This window comes from Salvelinus namaycush, chromosome 4 (genome assembly GCF_016432855.1).
Source record: "Salvelinus namaycush isolate Seneca chromosome 4, SaNama_1.0, whole genome shotgun sequence".
NCBI classification, from domain to species: domain Eukaryota; kingdom Metazoa; phylum Chordata; class Actinopteri; order Salmoniformes; family Salmonidae; genus Salvelinus; species Salvelinus namaycush.
Genome location: NC_052310.1, coordinates 49,320,769 through 49,337,914, shown reverse-complemented (window position 1 = coordinate 49,337,914; position 17,146 = coordinate 49,320,769). Strand labels below are relative to the sequence as shown.

Genomic DNA, 17,146 nt, shown 5'->3' with positions numbered 1-17,146 from the left:
CATCACAGGTAGGCTAATTGCAAATGTTAACTTTTATAATTGATAGCCTATGCATGCAGTTGAAGAACATGTCCCCCACCCCACCTATGTCCACTATTATCACGATGTATACAATGTAGCCTATCATTATTGAATTGATGGGCCTATTATCAAATAGAAGAAAACATATCCGTATTCAGTTGCGTTTACTCTGTGGCAGTGTGTAGTGTACGCTCTCTAGCTCCACACAGTCGCACATGATGAAGAGGAAGCAGGGTTTCCTCAACGTTGGTAGCACACAAATCCGGACCAGCAAAAACAGCTTTGAACCGGTTTGGTCTCCAGCAACAAAGCTATAGGCTATAAAACGAATACTGTGCTCGTAGCTAATGCTGCTGGGGGACCCAGGTCTGCCTCACCGGACTTCAGATATAGCCTAGCGGGCGCTCGGCATCCGCCTGTGTTGTCGTATTTATTTTTTTCGATTTCGATTGTATACAGTTATTATCGGGATACCAACCATCCTTCATGGCAACTCCCTGTAGGCAAACGCGCACGTATCCTGCAGTTGCATGTTGTTTCGCTTGTGGCTGTTATTTTTTATGTTGCGGTAAGTCGCATGTATTTCCTTGTGTTAATAAAATAACAATCGGCTACTATATATAGCACAACATTATAACATAATAGGGCTATGGCTAAATACAGCGTAATATATTTTGTAGGCTATGTAATGGGTGATTAAGTGCCAACGAATATCTCGTAAATGCAAGCAAAAAACATTGTTTAATAAAGAAAATAGGTAGCTATGTGTAGTTGGCACGGTGTTCCTCCATATAATGATGTTTGTTGGAAATTGATAGATCCGCAACTTTTGTCGCGCTCCTTGTTTTTATAAACTAGGAGAGAGAGGATGCCGCAGTACTGCACCGACAGCTCAATTTGCTCTCTGGCACAAATTATTCATGAAAGATAAAAAAATGTTTCCTTCAGCACAGGAAACAGGGTGCGCCTCTAAAAGGTCAGTGTTTCGTGCCAGAATTTAGGAGAAATAGACAAAAGGCAGGTTAAAGTAGGCAGTCCAGACACCAAACTCCCCTCCTCCAAGGTGTGGTCTGCGAGGGCACAAAACTGGCAGCGCAGGATGGGAAGGTTGCACTCTGTTTAGGAAGTACAGTAAAACAGGTGACCTGCCTGGTAGACCAACCAGGCAAGAGCAGCATCAACATCAAGACATGAGTGTGCATTTGGAATTTATCTACTACTTTAGAACTCAACTTATGACATGTATCTCTTCCTTGATCATGATTCCTGTTTCCAAACTTGCATGTGATTTATTTAGTCTGTATTCTCATGCATTTGGTCAATTGCTTGTCTATTGCGCTTGTTTTTAAAACTTTTTGCAATTTTTCTGTTTTCCCCAGGAACCCTTCCTGTTGAAGTTGTAAGATCCAAGCAGACAGCATGAGTCCTCATACCTCAAAGAAAGCGCTGGATGGAGGTTGGGGATGGGTGATCATTGTGGCCTGCTTCATGGCCCAGTTCCTGGCCTACGGCTCCCCCCAGTCGGTGGGCATCCTGTACCCAGAGTGGCTCCACGCCTTCCAGGAGGGGAAAGGCATGACAGCATGGGTCGGCTCCTTGGTCTCTGGAGTGGGACTCATAGCCAGTGAGTATTCTCCAAACACCTTTGTTTATAGATTTAGATACTGTATAGGTATAGGCTAATGCTCTCATCCAAAGACAGAGCTCACTGTGCTTAACTGCAGAATTCTGTATATTATAAAATGTAGATTTTTTAACATACATTTATTCAACTCAGTATCTGAACATCTGTTCAAGAATTCCATATTGATTTACTTGGCATGGCTATGAATTGATATGCTTAACAGCATGTCAGTGGTTACACCTGTGGTTAGTGGTTATCTATGCACTTTACAGTTGCAGCTACATTGTCTCCTTTAGAGTCTCACCTGGTATGCACCTGTTGCTGTTGTATAACTAATGATGTCACTGATACAGAACCAGACAAAATAATGATCCAATGTCTCCATAAACACATACAGTTATGTGGCATTATGGGTAAAGTAACAGATCCGTTTTTATCTAACCAAGTTATCTTGTTTGGAGGGTAGAGTGGCACATAAGATGGGAAAATAAGTATTTTACCTGGTACATATCAACAGTTGTGAAAGTGCAGTGCTGACTTGTCCTAGGTAGATGAAGAAAACTGTGCAATATTGGTGGCACTTTGGTGCTCTTAACACTCAGTTGAGGTTATTGGTTGATAAGTAATTTACATTTATATCATTTAGCAGACGCTCTTATCCAGAGCGACTTACAGGCGCAATTAGGGACTAAGGGCACAGTCAGATTTTTCACCTCACCGACTCTGGGATTCGAACCAGCGACCTATCGTTTACTGGCCCAATGCTCTTGAACGCTAGGTTACCTGCCGCCCCACAGTCAGCCCTGTCATACCTGCAGGAGGAGCCCTTACGTAGCTGTGACCATACAGAGGGTGTGTGTGGGAAAGAGAAAATGATAATAGGAAGGATAATAAAGCTTTGAACAGTTTCATTCGTTTGGAATGACCAGGGGACACAGGAGGACTCAGTTCACTGCATGTCTGCAAGCTGTATTCATAGATCAGAGATCACAGTCTTGGTTTACATTTACCACCAGGCTAAGCCTCCCTTCACTTTGTCGCCTTTCCAGAGGTCAGTGAAATGTCATGAATAGACAGATTGCTCCCAGTACACGTGTGGGACTTGGCAGCTGGGCTACGCAGCCTTACACCGTGGGCTGTTTTAACTGGTGGTGAAATGGAAAGGTGGAGACGGGGTTCAACAAGACGTGATTGGCTATTCTTTACACACACCCTTGAGTTGTCAGTTGTCTGATCGGTAATTCGATATTTCTCCACACAACAAGTGACATGCATAACAAGGACGGTCACATTTAAGACTCAGGTTTATCACCATCTGTCTCCTCTATCCAGAGACTGACTGATTCACTGTACTACAACAAGTAGTCAATTCATTGTGCATCAGACACACGAGGACCTATACAAACAGTGGTGTATAGCTTTGGAAACTAAATGGATTGGGCTGCATTTGACTTGACACAATGCTAGGAAATCATAGCAGTCTTTAATGAGTTGGCAGCAGATTACGGGTTAGTGAGGTGATACCGACTCGGGCCCGACGCCAGGATAAAGTGACTAAGGGGGCAGTTGAAATCGGTGAGAGGGCAAAACATTTTTATATTGAATTCTGCCTGTATCAAGCTATACCACAAACAAAGTTTGAATGCCGAGACTCAGACCATTGATTGAGTGCTTTTGAAGTTACAGGCTACAGATTGTGTCAACCTATCTCTGCCAAGTACCCCTGACTGCAGTGTGCAGTTCTGGGCTGGGCAGAGTTAAACACTTTACCCCACCCACCTGTTTTTTTGTTGTCCATCTGAGGTTTGACAGTCACACACTGAATACAAACACGTTTGTGCAAGGCACACGTTGAATACAAATGCATTTCATTTTTGAAGATCGTAAGACATATTATTCAAAGTGGTACCAGAACATGTTGTAACATTTTTTGCTTCATGCTATGAGACGAGCCACTGATATTGTTGCAGTGAACAGACTTATGTCATGTACTGTTAAAATTGTTGATAAATGTTATTAGACACACACAGTTACTACCTATCCTGATTTATAATGCTATTTACTTTCTTCATTAGAATGGAGACAGACTATACCATATAGACATACTGACAAGCTGAATGTGCTTTGTACATTAAGTTATACCAGCTCCAGTAAAGAGATCAGAGACTCGGGTGACTTCTACGTCATCTTTACGAAACAACACAATTAACAATTGAAACAATTAACACAGCAGACAAAAACAAGGTTTGACGACTCCTCAAAAAATGGCTTCACTCCTGCTCCTCAAGAGGCAAAGACAGTCATTTTCTTGTTGTCAACTGCCTCCACATAGAACATCTCATAATCTCTCTGTAACTGGAACATGAATGGTTCCTTGAGGATAATATTTTCCTCTTCATCCAGGCCATCATACAACTGTAGTTCTTTAAGCGGTCTTCCCCGTCCATCCCAATTACACTAGGGAAGGAAACAGTGCCTTTAAATGTTTAGCGTTCGCACCACCTTGCTGCCTCTAGGGTGTCCCTTAGAAGAACATCTGCTTCCTTGAAGAATAAATATTAATAGTGCCTCATTGGGTGATCAAGACAAATTACACCCCACTTTCATGCAAACAAAAGCCACTATTACTAAAGGGGTTTTCTGTGATATCTATAACTACTCAACAAGTCATCACAACTATTATATCTTGCCATGCATCAAGCCTTCAGCATCACACACAGTAGACTACGTACCCAGTTCACAGCTCCCAGTGCATTTTGTTTTCAGTATCGTCTAGAAAGATAACAGATTGTGGTCATTAAGTAATGTAAGGGAACCTCTCGGGATGTGTGTACAAGAATGCACCTTACTTTAGCTAATAGCCTATACAGTACCTGGTCCTGCAGAGTTGGATGCTGATGTAACATGCTGTGATTTCTTGGGGGTGGGGCTCGCCTCCAACATCATCCTGAAATATTGTAGGGGGGGTTTAAGTCTTTAAACATTGGTTTAAGACTATACCACTCATCATATGATACCTACCTGTAGTGCGCTTTGTTTTCACCGCCTTTTTTGATCTTTCAACGTCTCCTCAGACCTTAGTGAGTGAATGACACATTCAATATGAAAATATATTCAGGTCAGCCTGGCTATAGTGAAACAAGTGATTTTAAGGATGCAAAACGTTTTTATAATGTTCAAGACTTACGGCATTGGAAAGTTCTGCAGGAGAACTAGGCACCACCAGCGCCGAATTTGCTGCATGTTTTCCTTTGAGAAATAAAATCGGATGGGCATCCCAAAAAAATCTGATATCTACTAGTGTACTGTAAGTTAAGAGTAGGTTGTTCAGTTTGATAGTTATGATAACAATAAGTTCATAATAACCCCCCCCAGGAATATATTTCAGGATTCAGGATGCTGCAAGCACAGAAATAATAACGTTTCATATGTTTATAACAGAAAATAGGACTAATATACTGAATAGCCAGAATCTTACCATCAAAACAAACACCCCACAGTTGTTTAAGAAACCTTGCTTTGGTAGGCCCTGTGGTGTGAACAAGGTACAATTTTCAATAAAGGAATGACAATCAATTGGTACAGTTCAGTGTAATAATTTTAAAGAAATATCTAACATGATCATCATCCACACCAAAAGTCCTCCAAGGTCCATGGGACAAGATCTTGAGGAGCCTCTGGGGACTGTTTAAGGGCCTCTGGGTGCTCTTGAGGGGCCACTGGACGCTGATGGTATGTCAGGTGCTTCAGAAACTGTGCTCTGTTGATTATTGTTGCCGTACAGTAGCAACAATGAAAGTGTGTCACATTTCTACAACTGAAGCCACACTTTATGAGTGTAAACTCTGAAAGAGAGGAATAACAGTAAAGTAACAAGTTATACAATTAAATGGCAAATCAAAAAACGTTAACTTCAAATATATACAATAAAGAAAGAAAGAAATAGTACCTCTGTGTCTCACTGAAGCATGACCTTTGTGGTTGTTGACCATATTGTTCAGCCTTATATGTGCATTAGGGGCAGTGATGAAGTTGACTGCTGCTGCATTTTTTTATTTTGGGACTCTCACCCTCCAATAACACACTAACGTGTCTCTATACATCAAAGAAAATAAGCATAGACATAAAATGAATGATAATTAGAAAGGCATAAAATAAGCAATAGGCATTTAATTATTGTATATACTATGTGTAGGCTCTGTAGACTCGCTATGTGTAACTTAGGTTATGGCCGTCGGCATCAACGATACACATTTAGCGCCAGCCAGCCAAACACAACAAGGCATACATTGAACACAGAAAACCAACGATCAAATCGATTACATAACTGTACGTGTAAACCTAGGCTTACTGCTTAAGTAGGCAAATTTGTCCAAATTCCCTCATTGTAAGCAATTAGCTAGCTCACGTGCAAAAGGGTAATATTGCTAATTAGCTAGCTCACGTGCTAATTAACGCTATACTATCATCGGTGCGGTAGTTGGTTATATAAAAATATACAACTGCACTAGTATAACGTGAATATTGCAAAGTAAATGATGCATAATGACAGTCTCACTTACTTCCATGGTTTACTTTTATCCATGTAGGTTAGGTTCGATTAAGACTCACTTTCGTTGATGCCTTCGACTTGAACCTCAACTTCGGTGACCTTGAAGGAGATGGGAAGGGTTCGGGTTTAACGCGTCGGACTCCGCCCACATTGAGCCGGCCCGGAACTGCACACTGCAGTCAGGGACTTCTCATCCCCGCTGCATTGTATCAGCACAATGGACAGCGTCCTACAAACTAAAGCAAGGCTATTTCGTCATGTAAATGAGCTACAAGATAGGGTAATTCACCTATTCCAAACAGCCTATGTGAATGCTGCCGTGTACACAGCGGTCTAACCAAAATAGTGCAAACTAAATGCTGAAAGTAGTAGCCTAGTTATTCATGCATGCAAACAAAACTACTGATTAGTTAGGCTTAGAATACTGACACAACTGCGAACGAAAGCATAACATAACAGCGGTACTAGCACGTAGGTCTAGTAAACAAAATATTAGATCGATAAAGGCATGACACCATTTATGTTTAGGCTAGTTACATTAACAGTAAACAAACGCAGTAAGCAAAAGGTGAATTGAGATCCAAATAACCAAAACAGCCTACAGTGAGATGCAGTCATGCACAGCTATCTTGCCAAACAAATAAGCCTATAGGCCCCGCTTCAAACATGGAAAACCATGGTGCTCATGAGTTAAGCAACACGTTGTGATATGGCACAATACACTTCTGTGGATCAAATTCCAATACATAGTTATATTTACAACCACGAAAACCAATAGACTGCCAAGAAAACCATAATAGGATGTATATATTTATATGATGAAACATACCGACATGTAGCAATACCCAGGGTCGTCATTTGGGTTATTGCAGTGGAATTATATTGAATTCTGCTTATATCACGCTATACCACAATAAACCTAAAAGTTCAAATGTCGAGACCATTGAGGGCTTTTGACCAAGAAGTGACAGGTTGGCGCGAAATCTCCGCTGCGCTCTATCAGCACCATGGACTGCGCTCTATCACCACCATGGACTGCGCTCTATCAGCACCATGGACTGCGCTCTATCAGCACCATGGACTGCGCTCTATCAGCACCATGGACTGCGCTCTATCAGCACCATGGACTGCGCTCTATCAGCACCATGGACTGCGCTCTATCAGCACCATGGACTGCGCCCTACACTCAAAAGCAAGGTTGTTAACCTAGGCTGGCTAAGGAAGTCATTTTGCCATTCTATACCCTAGGTTTTTGCTGAAATGACGCGACTGGCTATACCACCAATATTTTGATGAAAAGCAATCAGCTAGATTGTTTCTTACCTATTCAGAAGAGTAGCAGCCTCCTTGATGCTCTGTGGAACTTCCTGAATAATCGATCATTCCATTCTCCCCGAAATCTTCTTGTAAGATCGATCCCCTTCAAATGCCAAGTGGATTATTTGAGCTTTCCTCTGGTATAGTGTAACGGATGTGAAATGGCTAGCTAGTTAGTGGGTACGCGCTAATAGCGTTTCAATCAGTTACGTCACTTGCTCTGAAACCTAGAAGTAGTGTTGCCCCTTGCTCTGCAAGGGCCGCGGCTTTTGTGGAGCGATGGGTAACGACGCTTCGTGGGTGACTGTTGTTGATGTGTGCAGAGGGTCCCTGGTTCGCGCCCGGGTCGGGGGGAGGGGACGGTTTAAAGTTGTACTGTTACAATGCTACAATGCATGCTTCTTCAAAGTGGAAAATTAGTTCTCGTATAGCTGTGGACGCCCCAAAAGTCAATCCATGTGTCAGTGCAGTAAACACGGTCGGAATAGAGAGACGCAGAGAGTCGTTGCAGTATATCAAGCAGGGTCCATTTTTCCTCTTTGGAGACGGAGCGGGCGATTTCAGTCGGCAAAAACCGGCGAGCGACACTAAAGTCAGCTTCCACCAAATCTCTTTTACTTAAATCCAGCAGTGGTTTCACCTTTTTCACATCTAGAAAGTCATGGCTCTCTGGGTCAAGGGGACACAGGGCCGCCACCAGTTGGATGTTGCGTTCGTTGAATCGTTCGTACATTTCACCACTGACAGCATCCAAGAACAGTCTTTTACACCCAGTCTCTTATCCTCAGTCCTGCTGGCCTTCCATACTGTCCACCACTATTGCTGGAGATGTGTACTTACATAACGTTGTCGTAACTGCTTGGAGCTGCCCTGTAGCCTCTATGTCTTACCTCTTTGTTGTACGAACGCGTCCGTTCCATGTCAGAGAGGAATTTCACAATGCTGTCACAACCTTTAACAACCACTGACACAGTAGCCAAAGTGTCCTCTTCTCATTTAGCTTTGTTTGTTTGGGTTTATCCATCGTGGCAGTGGCAGATTAGCTGGTTTGAGCTAGCTAAATAGGCCAAGGATAATAACACTAACGTTACATTTACGGCTAACTAAACTCTGTAGTGGTGAGGCAGAGTTGGGTAACGCAGCTTCAATGGTAAACTTGACCCCGCCCGTATAAAACAAAATAAAATATTACTGGCGTATTACGTTATTCACTTAGCCGTTTCCCCCCGCTTTTTATGGAAAACCAAAGGAGTCATACCTAACCACCCCACTGGCTTTCCATAGCCCCCCTACACACACCGCGGCGCACTCTGTCCATTGTGCTGACACAGCTCAGCGGATATACAGATTTTTCAGCAACCTGTCACTCAATCATTTGAACTTTATTGCTATTTTTTATATAAGGCCATAAAACTAAAACTGAGGGGGCACACGTTTCAACTGAGGGGGCCGAGCCCCTTTTTGCCCCGCTGTGAATCTGGGCCCGTACCGTCTCCCAAAACTTTACTCAAGCCCTTGCTTATGTCCACTGAAGGATCCAATTTGTCCTTACCAGACCTATATTTCCATTGTGCCATCAATCAGGATATACAGTGCCTTCAGAAACAATTCACACCTCTTGACTTTTTATACATTTTGTTGTGTTACAGCCTGAATTTAAAATGAATTACATGTAATGTTTTTCCTCACTGGCCTACTCACAATACCCCATAATGCCAAAGTAGAATGATGTTTTTTGACATTTCTACAAATTTATTAAAATGAAAATCTGAAATGTCTTGAGTCAATAAGTATTCAACCCCTTTGTTATAGCAAGCCTAAATAAGTTAAGGAATACAAATGTGCTTAACAACATGCAAAATAGTGTTTAACATGATATTTGAATGACTAGCTCGTCTCTGTACCCCACACTGACAATTATCTGTAAGGTCTCTCAGTTGAGCAGTGAATTTCAAACATCAATTCAACCACAAAAACCAGGGAGATTTTCAAATGCATTACAAAGAAGGGAACCTATTGGTAGATTGGTAACAATTTAAAAAAGCAGACATTGAATATCCCTTTGAGCATGCTGAAGTTATTAATTACATTTTGGATTTTTATTTTATTTATTTAATTTAACCTTTAACTAGGCAAGTCATTTAAAAAAAATAGGACAAAACACATCACGACAAGAGACACCACAACACTACAGTACATAAAGAGAGACCTAAGACAACAATATAGTATAGCAGTAACACATGACAACACAACATGGTAGCAACACAACATGGAAGCAGCACAACATGGTAGCAGCACGAAACATGGTACAAACATTATTGGGCACAGACAACAGCACAAAGGCAACAAGATAGAGACAACAATACATCACTCGAAGCAGCCACAAATGTCAGTAAGAGTGTCCATGATTGAGTCTTTGACAGTGAAAAGAAGGAAGCTGTACAGAATAAAAATATTCCAAAACATACATCCTGTTTGCAATAAGGCACTAAAGTAAAACTGCAAATGGCCTCCGGAGTGGCGCAGTGGTCTAAGGCAGATCCGGGTTCGATCTCGTGCTGTGTCGCAGCCGGCCGCGACCAGGAGACCCATGAGGCGGCGCACAATTGGCCCAGCGCCGTCTGTGTTAGGGGAGGGTTTAGCCGGCCAGGATGTCCTTGTCCCATTGCGTTCTAGCGACTCCTGTGGCGGGCCGGGCGCATGCATGCTGACACTGTCCCCAGTTGGACGGTGTTTCCTCCGACACATTGGTGCGACTGGCTTCTAAGTTAAGCGAGCAGTGTGTCAAGAAACACTTCGGCTTGGCAGGGTCGTGTTTCGGAGGATGTTTGGCTCCCGAGTCCGTACGGGAGTTGCAGCAATGGGACAAGACTGTAACTACCAACTGGATATCACGAAATTGAGAGATAGAACAAATAAATAAAAAAGCGGCAAAAATATTAACTTTATGTTCTGAATACGGAGTTATGTTTGGGGCAAATCCAACACAACACATCACTGAGTACCACTCTTCATATGTTCAAGCATGGTGGGGGCAGCATCATGCTATGAGTATGCTTGTCATCGGCAAGGACTCTGTATTTTTTTTTTTATGATAAAAATAAATGGAATAGAGCTAAGCACAGGCAAAATCCTAGATGAAAACCTGGTTCAATCTGCTTTCCACCAGACACTGGGAGACAAATTTACCTTTCAGCAGGACAATAACCTAAAACACAAGGCCAAATATACACTGGAGTTGCTTACCAAGATGATATTGAATGTTCCTGAGTGGCCTAGTTACAGTTTTGACTTAAATCGTCTTGAAAATCTATGGCAATACTTTTTTTTTTAAATCTACCAATGATCAACAACGAACTTGACAGAGCTTGAACAATTAAAAAAGAATAATGCAAGTATTGTAAAATCCAGGTGTGCAAAGCTATTAGAGACTTACCCAGAAAGTCACAGCTGTAATCGCTGCCAAACGTGATTCTAACATGTATTGACTCTTATCTAATCGAGATATTAGTTTTTTTTTTTTTTACATTTCTTCCACTTTGACATTTGAGTATTTTGTGTAGATCATTGACAAAAAAATTACAAATATATTTTAATCCTACTTTGTAAAACAACAAAATGTGGAAAAAGTAAGGGGGCGTGAATACTTTCTGAAGGCACTGTAAGATATATTTCTGTAACTCGGTGTGCTTTTAAATTCGATATGGTGTGAGGATGACGACGAACGAGCATCCCAGGCTGTCATTTTCCCTGACCCTTTACCTCTGCTCAGGTGTCTAATAACTAGCTAGTGCCGCTTTCAGGCTTAAGAGGACCTCGTTGTAAACATATGAGGAGAACGAATAGGGTCACAAGCCTAGCCAACAAATGCCTATGATAGAGACTTTGGAACAGACACGAACACTGTCCTATATAGGGAGCGATAAGGTCAAAATAATATCAGGGCAGAAAAGGGGACCATGTCACATGGTTAAAGTTGATACATCACGTTTTCCTGCCATGAAATAGCCCAACATGTACGGTACACCTTGACCGGTATCACTTTCCTTTTTGCTGCTTTTGTATTGTTTAGGAAAGGCATCTTTTCTAACACCACGTGTATCCTGAATGCACCATATTAATTCCATCATGCGTCTTTTTTGTGTGTCGTCATCTCATTTTTGCTACTCCCTAACTCACTGAGTCTATTCAACAATGTACCCTCAACTCTCCAACACACACACACACACACACACACTGAATTCGCACTTCCTCTCTACCCTATTTTCTCCCCCAGGTCCTGTCTGCAGTGCCTGTGTGGATAACTTTGGGGCGCGCCCTGTGAGCATCTTCAGTGGGGTCATGGTGGCAGGAGGCCTGATGCTCAGCGCCTTCGCCCCAAACGTCCAGTTCCTCATCTTCTCTTACGGGATTGTCGTCGGTAAGTGAGAAGCTCGTGATGGTCTTTTTCTGCTGAAGCAAGTCTGTGGTTTGTGTGATCCACTATTAGATATAGGTGTGTGCAAGTGTGAGAAAAATTATAGGAAGTTGCTTGTTTACTCTGTGGTTTTGTTGGAAGTGAATTGTGTTTTCAAATCATCATTACATAAAACTATTACACAGTTAAGCAATAGCACAAGTCAATGATAGATAAGACACATAAGAATTGAATAGGTTCATGTCTATTCAAAATAGGTTAATGTCTTTTCAAAATAGGTTAATGTCTATGCTCCACCACACATGCACTGTGAGGGTATGTGTAGGATGAGGATATATGTAGGATGTATTCAGAGATATAAAAATATGGTAGAGTCGGATTGCCATGTGACTGATGCCTCCCCCCAACAGTTTGAATGCACCCATCGCAGCTCATTATCTAACACCCAGTGACAGCTGTGCCATGCTAAGGGGGAAAGAGCCCAATAGACGGCCACTGCCTGTGGCATTGGCCTGAGAGAGAGGCCATGCATATTTGAAGAAAGGTGTCTATTTTTAGACCATCCCGTAAACGCCACACATGTGTGGCTCAGTATTCTCTCATCCCTTTTCCGCCCAGTCATCCTTTGCGGATCAAATTACCATTGGGGTGATTTTACACTAAACAAAAGTTATTTGTATGGTTAATATGTAATATATTCATCACAGAACAACAGATTTTAAACATGGTGAATTTACTGTTTGTTATTACATGACTAAGATGGTCTTACACAAGTCCCACAGTTTCACATTAATGTACACAGTTTACTGTGTAAGGCTTTGCTCAGAACATGAAATGTCTTCTTCAACATGGTAAAAAATAAGGTACTGTAGCTACACGCTCCTCTAAAATGTGCTAATGAAAATACCTCTGTTGTTTTTGTTGTCCACAGGTCTTGGCTGCGGTCTTGTCTATGCTGCCACATTGACCATCACCTGTCAGTACTTTGACAAGAGACGTGGCCTCGCCCTCGGCATGGTCACCACAGGTACTTCAGCCCCCCTCTTCGCTCACTGGGTTCACACCAAGTCTCCATGCTCAGTTCTTTCATGTTTCAGAAGCCGGGAGTCTTGGAATGCCAAGGTAAACATTCTAGTCTAGAAACACTGTAGCCTTGTGATTAGGGAAGTGGACTGGTGACAAGAAGAACACTGGTAATACATCACAGTTCTGGGGCATTCTGTGTTTGTCCCTTTGAGGGAGGGTAGCTTTAGGCAATGATGTCCCATTTAAGCAAGGCTTTTATTTAATTAATATTAATGAATGTCTAAGGGCTTATTCTTGGAATGCCAACACTAAATCATTCCCTTCTCTCATTTAGGCACAAGTGTGGGAGGGTTCCTCTATGCCACAGCTCAGAATGAGCTGATTGTTCTCTTTGGCCTGGAAGGCTGTCTGTTGATAATCGGGGCCTTGGCCCTCAACCTCATGGCCTGTGCCGGCTTCATGAGGCCCCTGAACATGCCTGGCTACTACCTCAAACAGAAGGCTGCTCTGGAGCGCACAAAGGAGCCGCTCTTCAAGAAACCGCCTGCTGACGACCTCAAGACCACACCGGGAACTGCCGAGAAAAACCTGGCGGTCAAGGATCACCTGATCACCATCGACGCCAAAGACATCACCACGCCTGACAACAAAGGGGGGTTCATGGCAGGTTTAGCCGTTGTGAAAATTATCAAGAAGAAGCGTCAGGCTTACTCAAAGTACATGCACTCCACGGCTGACTTCCTGCATGACAGAAACTTCATGGCCCTCTGCATAGCTATATTCCTGTTCAGCCTAGGAGCCTTCCCTCCGGTCCTCTTCATGGAGGACGTGGCCCAGAGTGAGGGCCTCATCGACGAGGTCAGAATCATCCCCCTGGTCTCTATTGTAGCCATCACTACCGGTGTGGGCAAGCTGACCCTGGGCATGCTAGCAGACATGAGGTGGATCAACAGTGTGTTCCTGTACGCCTTCACCCTGCTGGGGACTGGGACGGCCCTTCTCCTCATCCCCATCTCCAAGAGCTACGTAGGCCTGCAGGTCCTCTCAGCTGTGGTGGGCTTCTTCTCTGGGAACTGGTCCCTAACGTCATACATCACTACCAAGATCGTGGGCCTGGACAAACTGACCCAAGCCCATGGGATCCTCATGTTCTTCGGTGGATTCGGGATCATGCTTGGGCCCCCTGTTGTTGGTAAGAAAGATCCCACTTCTGACACCATTGGTCAACATTGCTGAGTGTGTGTGGTCCACATTTACAGTTGTTAGGTTAGAGCTTGTACAGGTTCATATTCATGCTTTTACAGAGAATCACTCTTCCATATGTCAAATTTTTTTTACAGTTGATGTAATCTTAATGTGTGAGTGAGAATGTGGAACTCAGGATGTTGGTCGTTAGCTAGTCTTTTGCTGACTCATATATTGTCGAGAGATTTTGCTGAAATTGTTTTTTTTTCTCTCCTCTTCTTCCTGTTCCAGGGTGGTTCTTTGACTGGACCCAGTCCTATGACCTGGCCTTCTACTTCAGTGGAGGCTCTGTGCTCCTGGGTGGAGTCACGCTCTTTCTATGTGCTCTGCCCTGCTGGGACAAAAAGAAGGCTGACATCGACAGGCCCGACATTCAGTACACCAGCAACTGTGACAAAGTTGCCTCTGTAGCCTGAACACTAACTTTCACATTGACCTTGCTCTCCAGTGCTCCCAGCGATTTTTGCTGATAAGCTCTATACCCTTCAAGAGGTTTCTTTATCCCTGGTGCCAGATTTCACAGATGTGTACCTGAGAAGAGCTTTGAAGTAGGCCTTTTCTATACATCTTTATTGCGTTTTTAAGACTTCTTACATTAAACTACAGAATTTTGAAGGATGCCTATGTTGAACATTTTAATAACAACCTCATTTTAAGAGGCCTATTCAACAAAATTGTTTCTAAACAAATTAATACAATAGATTGTTTATTTAGAATAAATGCTGTTTTTTTACATTTATGGATCTTTACTTGGGTCAAATGGAAAAGCCATTTTCTTCTGGTGACCCTGTGGAGAAATACAAACCAACAATGGCCTGTGAAGATGTTGGTTGAAAACACAAAAGGCTGTTCAAATATCTCAGCATATTGAAATGTATAACCATGCAAAATTTAAATTCGAAAGAATTTCCCAGTTATTTACTGGAAAAAATACAGGGATTGGAAAAAAACGAGGGAATGCACTTTAATGTACTCTTTTCAATTCTAGCCGCACAAACTTTTTTTTTCTATCTTACCAAAGCACCAGGATGGTGGATGCCTGTCAACACGTTATGCCTGATGAATACAAGTCTTGCTTTTTAAGTTCATTGGCATTGTACTGTAATTTACTGTCCAAACTTGTTTTGTTTGAGTTAAGGAGGTACTAAACACCTCACTTTGTCTTGACCGGACTAAGAACTTGCTGAATAATATGCTGTGCAAATACCAGAGACTGTACAGGAATAAGGTCCAGTTCCTTAAACTAGTTTGTTGGTTCTTTGTGGCATGACCCCTTTCCTGCATTTGTTCACCAGGCGGGTCCTATTCATAATGTTTTAATGTGTTTTTGGCGTCTGTTCATGTTTTTCTATGTTTTTTTTTTAGTACTATATTTTGTACGTTTCTTCAACTCTGTCAATGTTTATAAGCAACTTTGTATACAGTATGCACTGAACCAGTCCCAGATATGCATTGTATGTAAAGATGTCATTCATTATTGCCATGATGATTTGATGTTTTTAAGAAATATAATAATTGTGATACCTGCTTTGTTAGTCACTTGAAGATCCCATTTAAAAAAAAAAAAAAGTTAAATTAACCACAACCTATTTCAGTTTATATTCTTCCTCAAATCTAAGACTACTGGGATATTGTTTTATTCTTAGTCAAGCTTCTTTGTAAAAGTATTTACAAGGTTGAAATGAAATACAAAATATCTGTGATCCAAAAAGGTTAGAAACAGTAGAAATGTGACTTTATATGATGTTGAACCACTCTGTCTTATTCTTTTTTAATGTCAGTTTTACAGTATTTATGTTTGCAATATTTCGCTCTTTCTATTTTGTTATTTTCAACAAAAAAGTTCCAATAAATGAAAATGAAATTCAATATTGTGATTCTAGATGTGTTTTAATGCTTGTCTGACTAACATAAAATGTGATTCATTGAAGACCTTTCTTCTTGATTTCAGCACATATGGCGAACATTTTGGTGCTATTTAGAGAGTGAGCACATATGTAAACTCTAGACACTCCTTGGAAAGTTTGACCTAATTCGGTCCTTTGGCAGTGCAACATCCTCCTAGGGATGGACCGACATGTACAGAATGGTTGCCTGGAGGGAAATGGGGGAGGGTCATGCTTTTACATTTTAGACAAGGGTTATTAGGCTATATATTGAGGTGTGCCCAATGCCGTCCCTCATCTCTGATTCTCCGCTGGGCACGCAATATCATATGTGCCTATAGGATATTTAATGTGATCTCATTCAAATGATCCATACATAGCCTTGGCTATATATAGGCTTTAAAGTGCGTGCTCGGAGAAGCACAGAGCAAAGTAATATTTCTTGCTGGGATGGTGTAAATACAACTAGGTTGCATTACACAGAGCAGTGGCTATTCCAACCCTGAGCCCCGGCCTGCTCTGCTCTTGCTGATCAAAGAACATTTTTGTGTGCTGCCTAACCAATGGCTGTGCTGTGTAGGCCTATGGCGGCAGTTCAGGAGGAGAGTCAACAGCTTCTTCCCAAAAATATTTTTTAGGCCTAGTAAAAAATACTGCACTATCTTGCTCATGGACTAGCCTATAGCCTATGTTCTATAGAGCCACACAGTGGTGGTGTCATAATACCCATAAAACCTAGCGGTCAAACAGGGAAATGGTTCCAATCGTTTTTCCACCATTCATTTTTCCCATAGGGAATTTTAGAAACACTCAACATAAGGGCTGTGTTTTGTGTAGACTTACCCTGGCGTGACGTTTTGATAACCACGTAAATCTCTCTGGGACAAGGTGACCTTTATCATATCTTCACTTGTATGGTAGAGAAACAATTGGGACCATTTCCTTGTTTGACCGCTAGATTTTATGGGTATTATAACTCATACTGTGGTACTCTATTCAGTTTGAGAAGGAGAGGCTAAGATGAAAAGGAGGACCTGAGGTCAACTGTCCCGTGTGGC

General features: G+C 42.1%; 1 protein-coding gene across 1 annotated transcript; it reads left to right on the top strand.

Moving 5' to 3' along the window:
- Positions 1-317: 317 nt before the first annotated feature.
- Positions 318-16,079, top strand: LOC120046586 (monocarboxylate transporter 9-like). The gene is made up of 6 exons (XM_038991952.1): positions 318-589; positions 1,401-1,645; positions 11,791-11,934; positions 12,863-12,958; positions 13,292-14,149; positions 14,434-16,079. The coding sequence occupies exons 2-6, from the start codon at positions 1,441-1,443 to the stop codon at positions 14,616-14,618; spliced, it is 1,488 nt and encodes a 495-aa protein (XP_038847880.1). The 5' UTR covers positions 318-589; positions 1,401-1,440; the 3' UTR covers positions 14,619-16,079.
- Positions 16,080-17,146: the final 1,067 nt, after the last annotated feature.

Excerpts from the sequence above, each read along its gene's own strand:
- LOC120046586 (XM_038991952.1), top strand. The coding sequence starts at position 1,441 with ATGAGTCCTCATACCTCAAAGAAAGCGCTGGATGGAGGTTGGGGATGG. Across the intron at positions 1,646-11,790 it reads TGGAGTGGGACTCATAGCCA|GTCCTGTCTGCAGTGCCTGT; the intron begins GTGAGTATTCTC and ends TTTCTCCCCCAG. Across the intron at positions 12,959-13,291 it reads CCTCGGCATGGTCACCACAG|GCACAAGTGTGGGAGGGTTC; the intron begins GTACTTCAGCCC and ends TCTCTCATTTAG.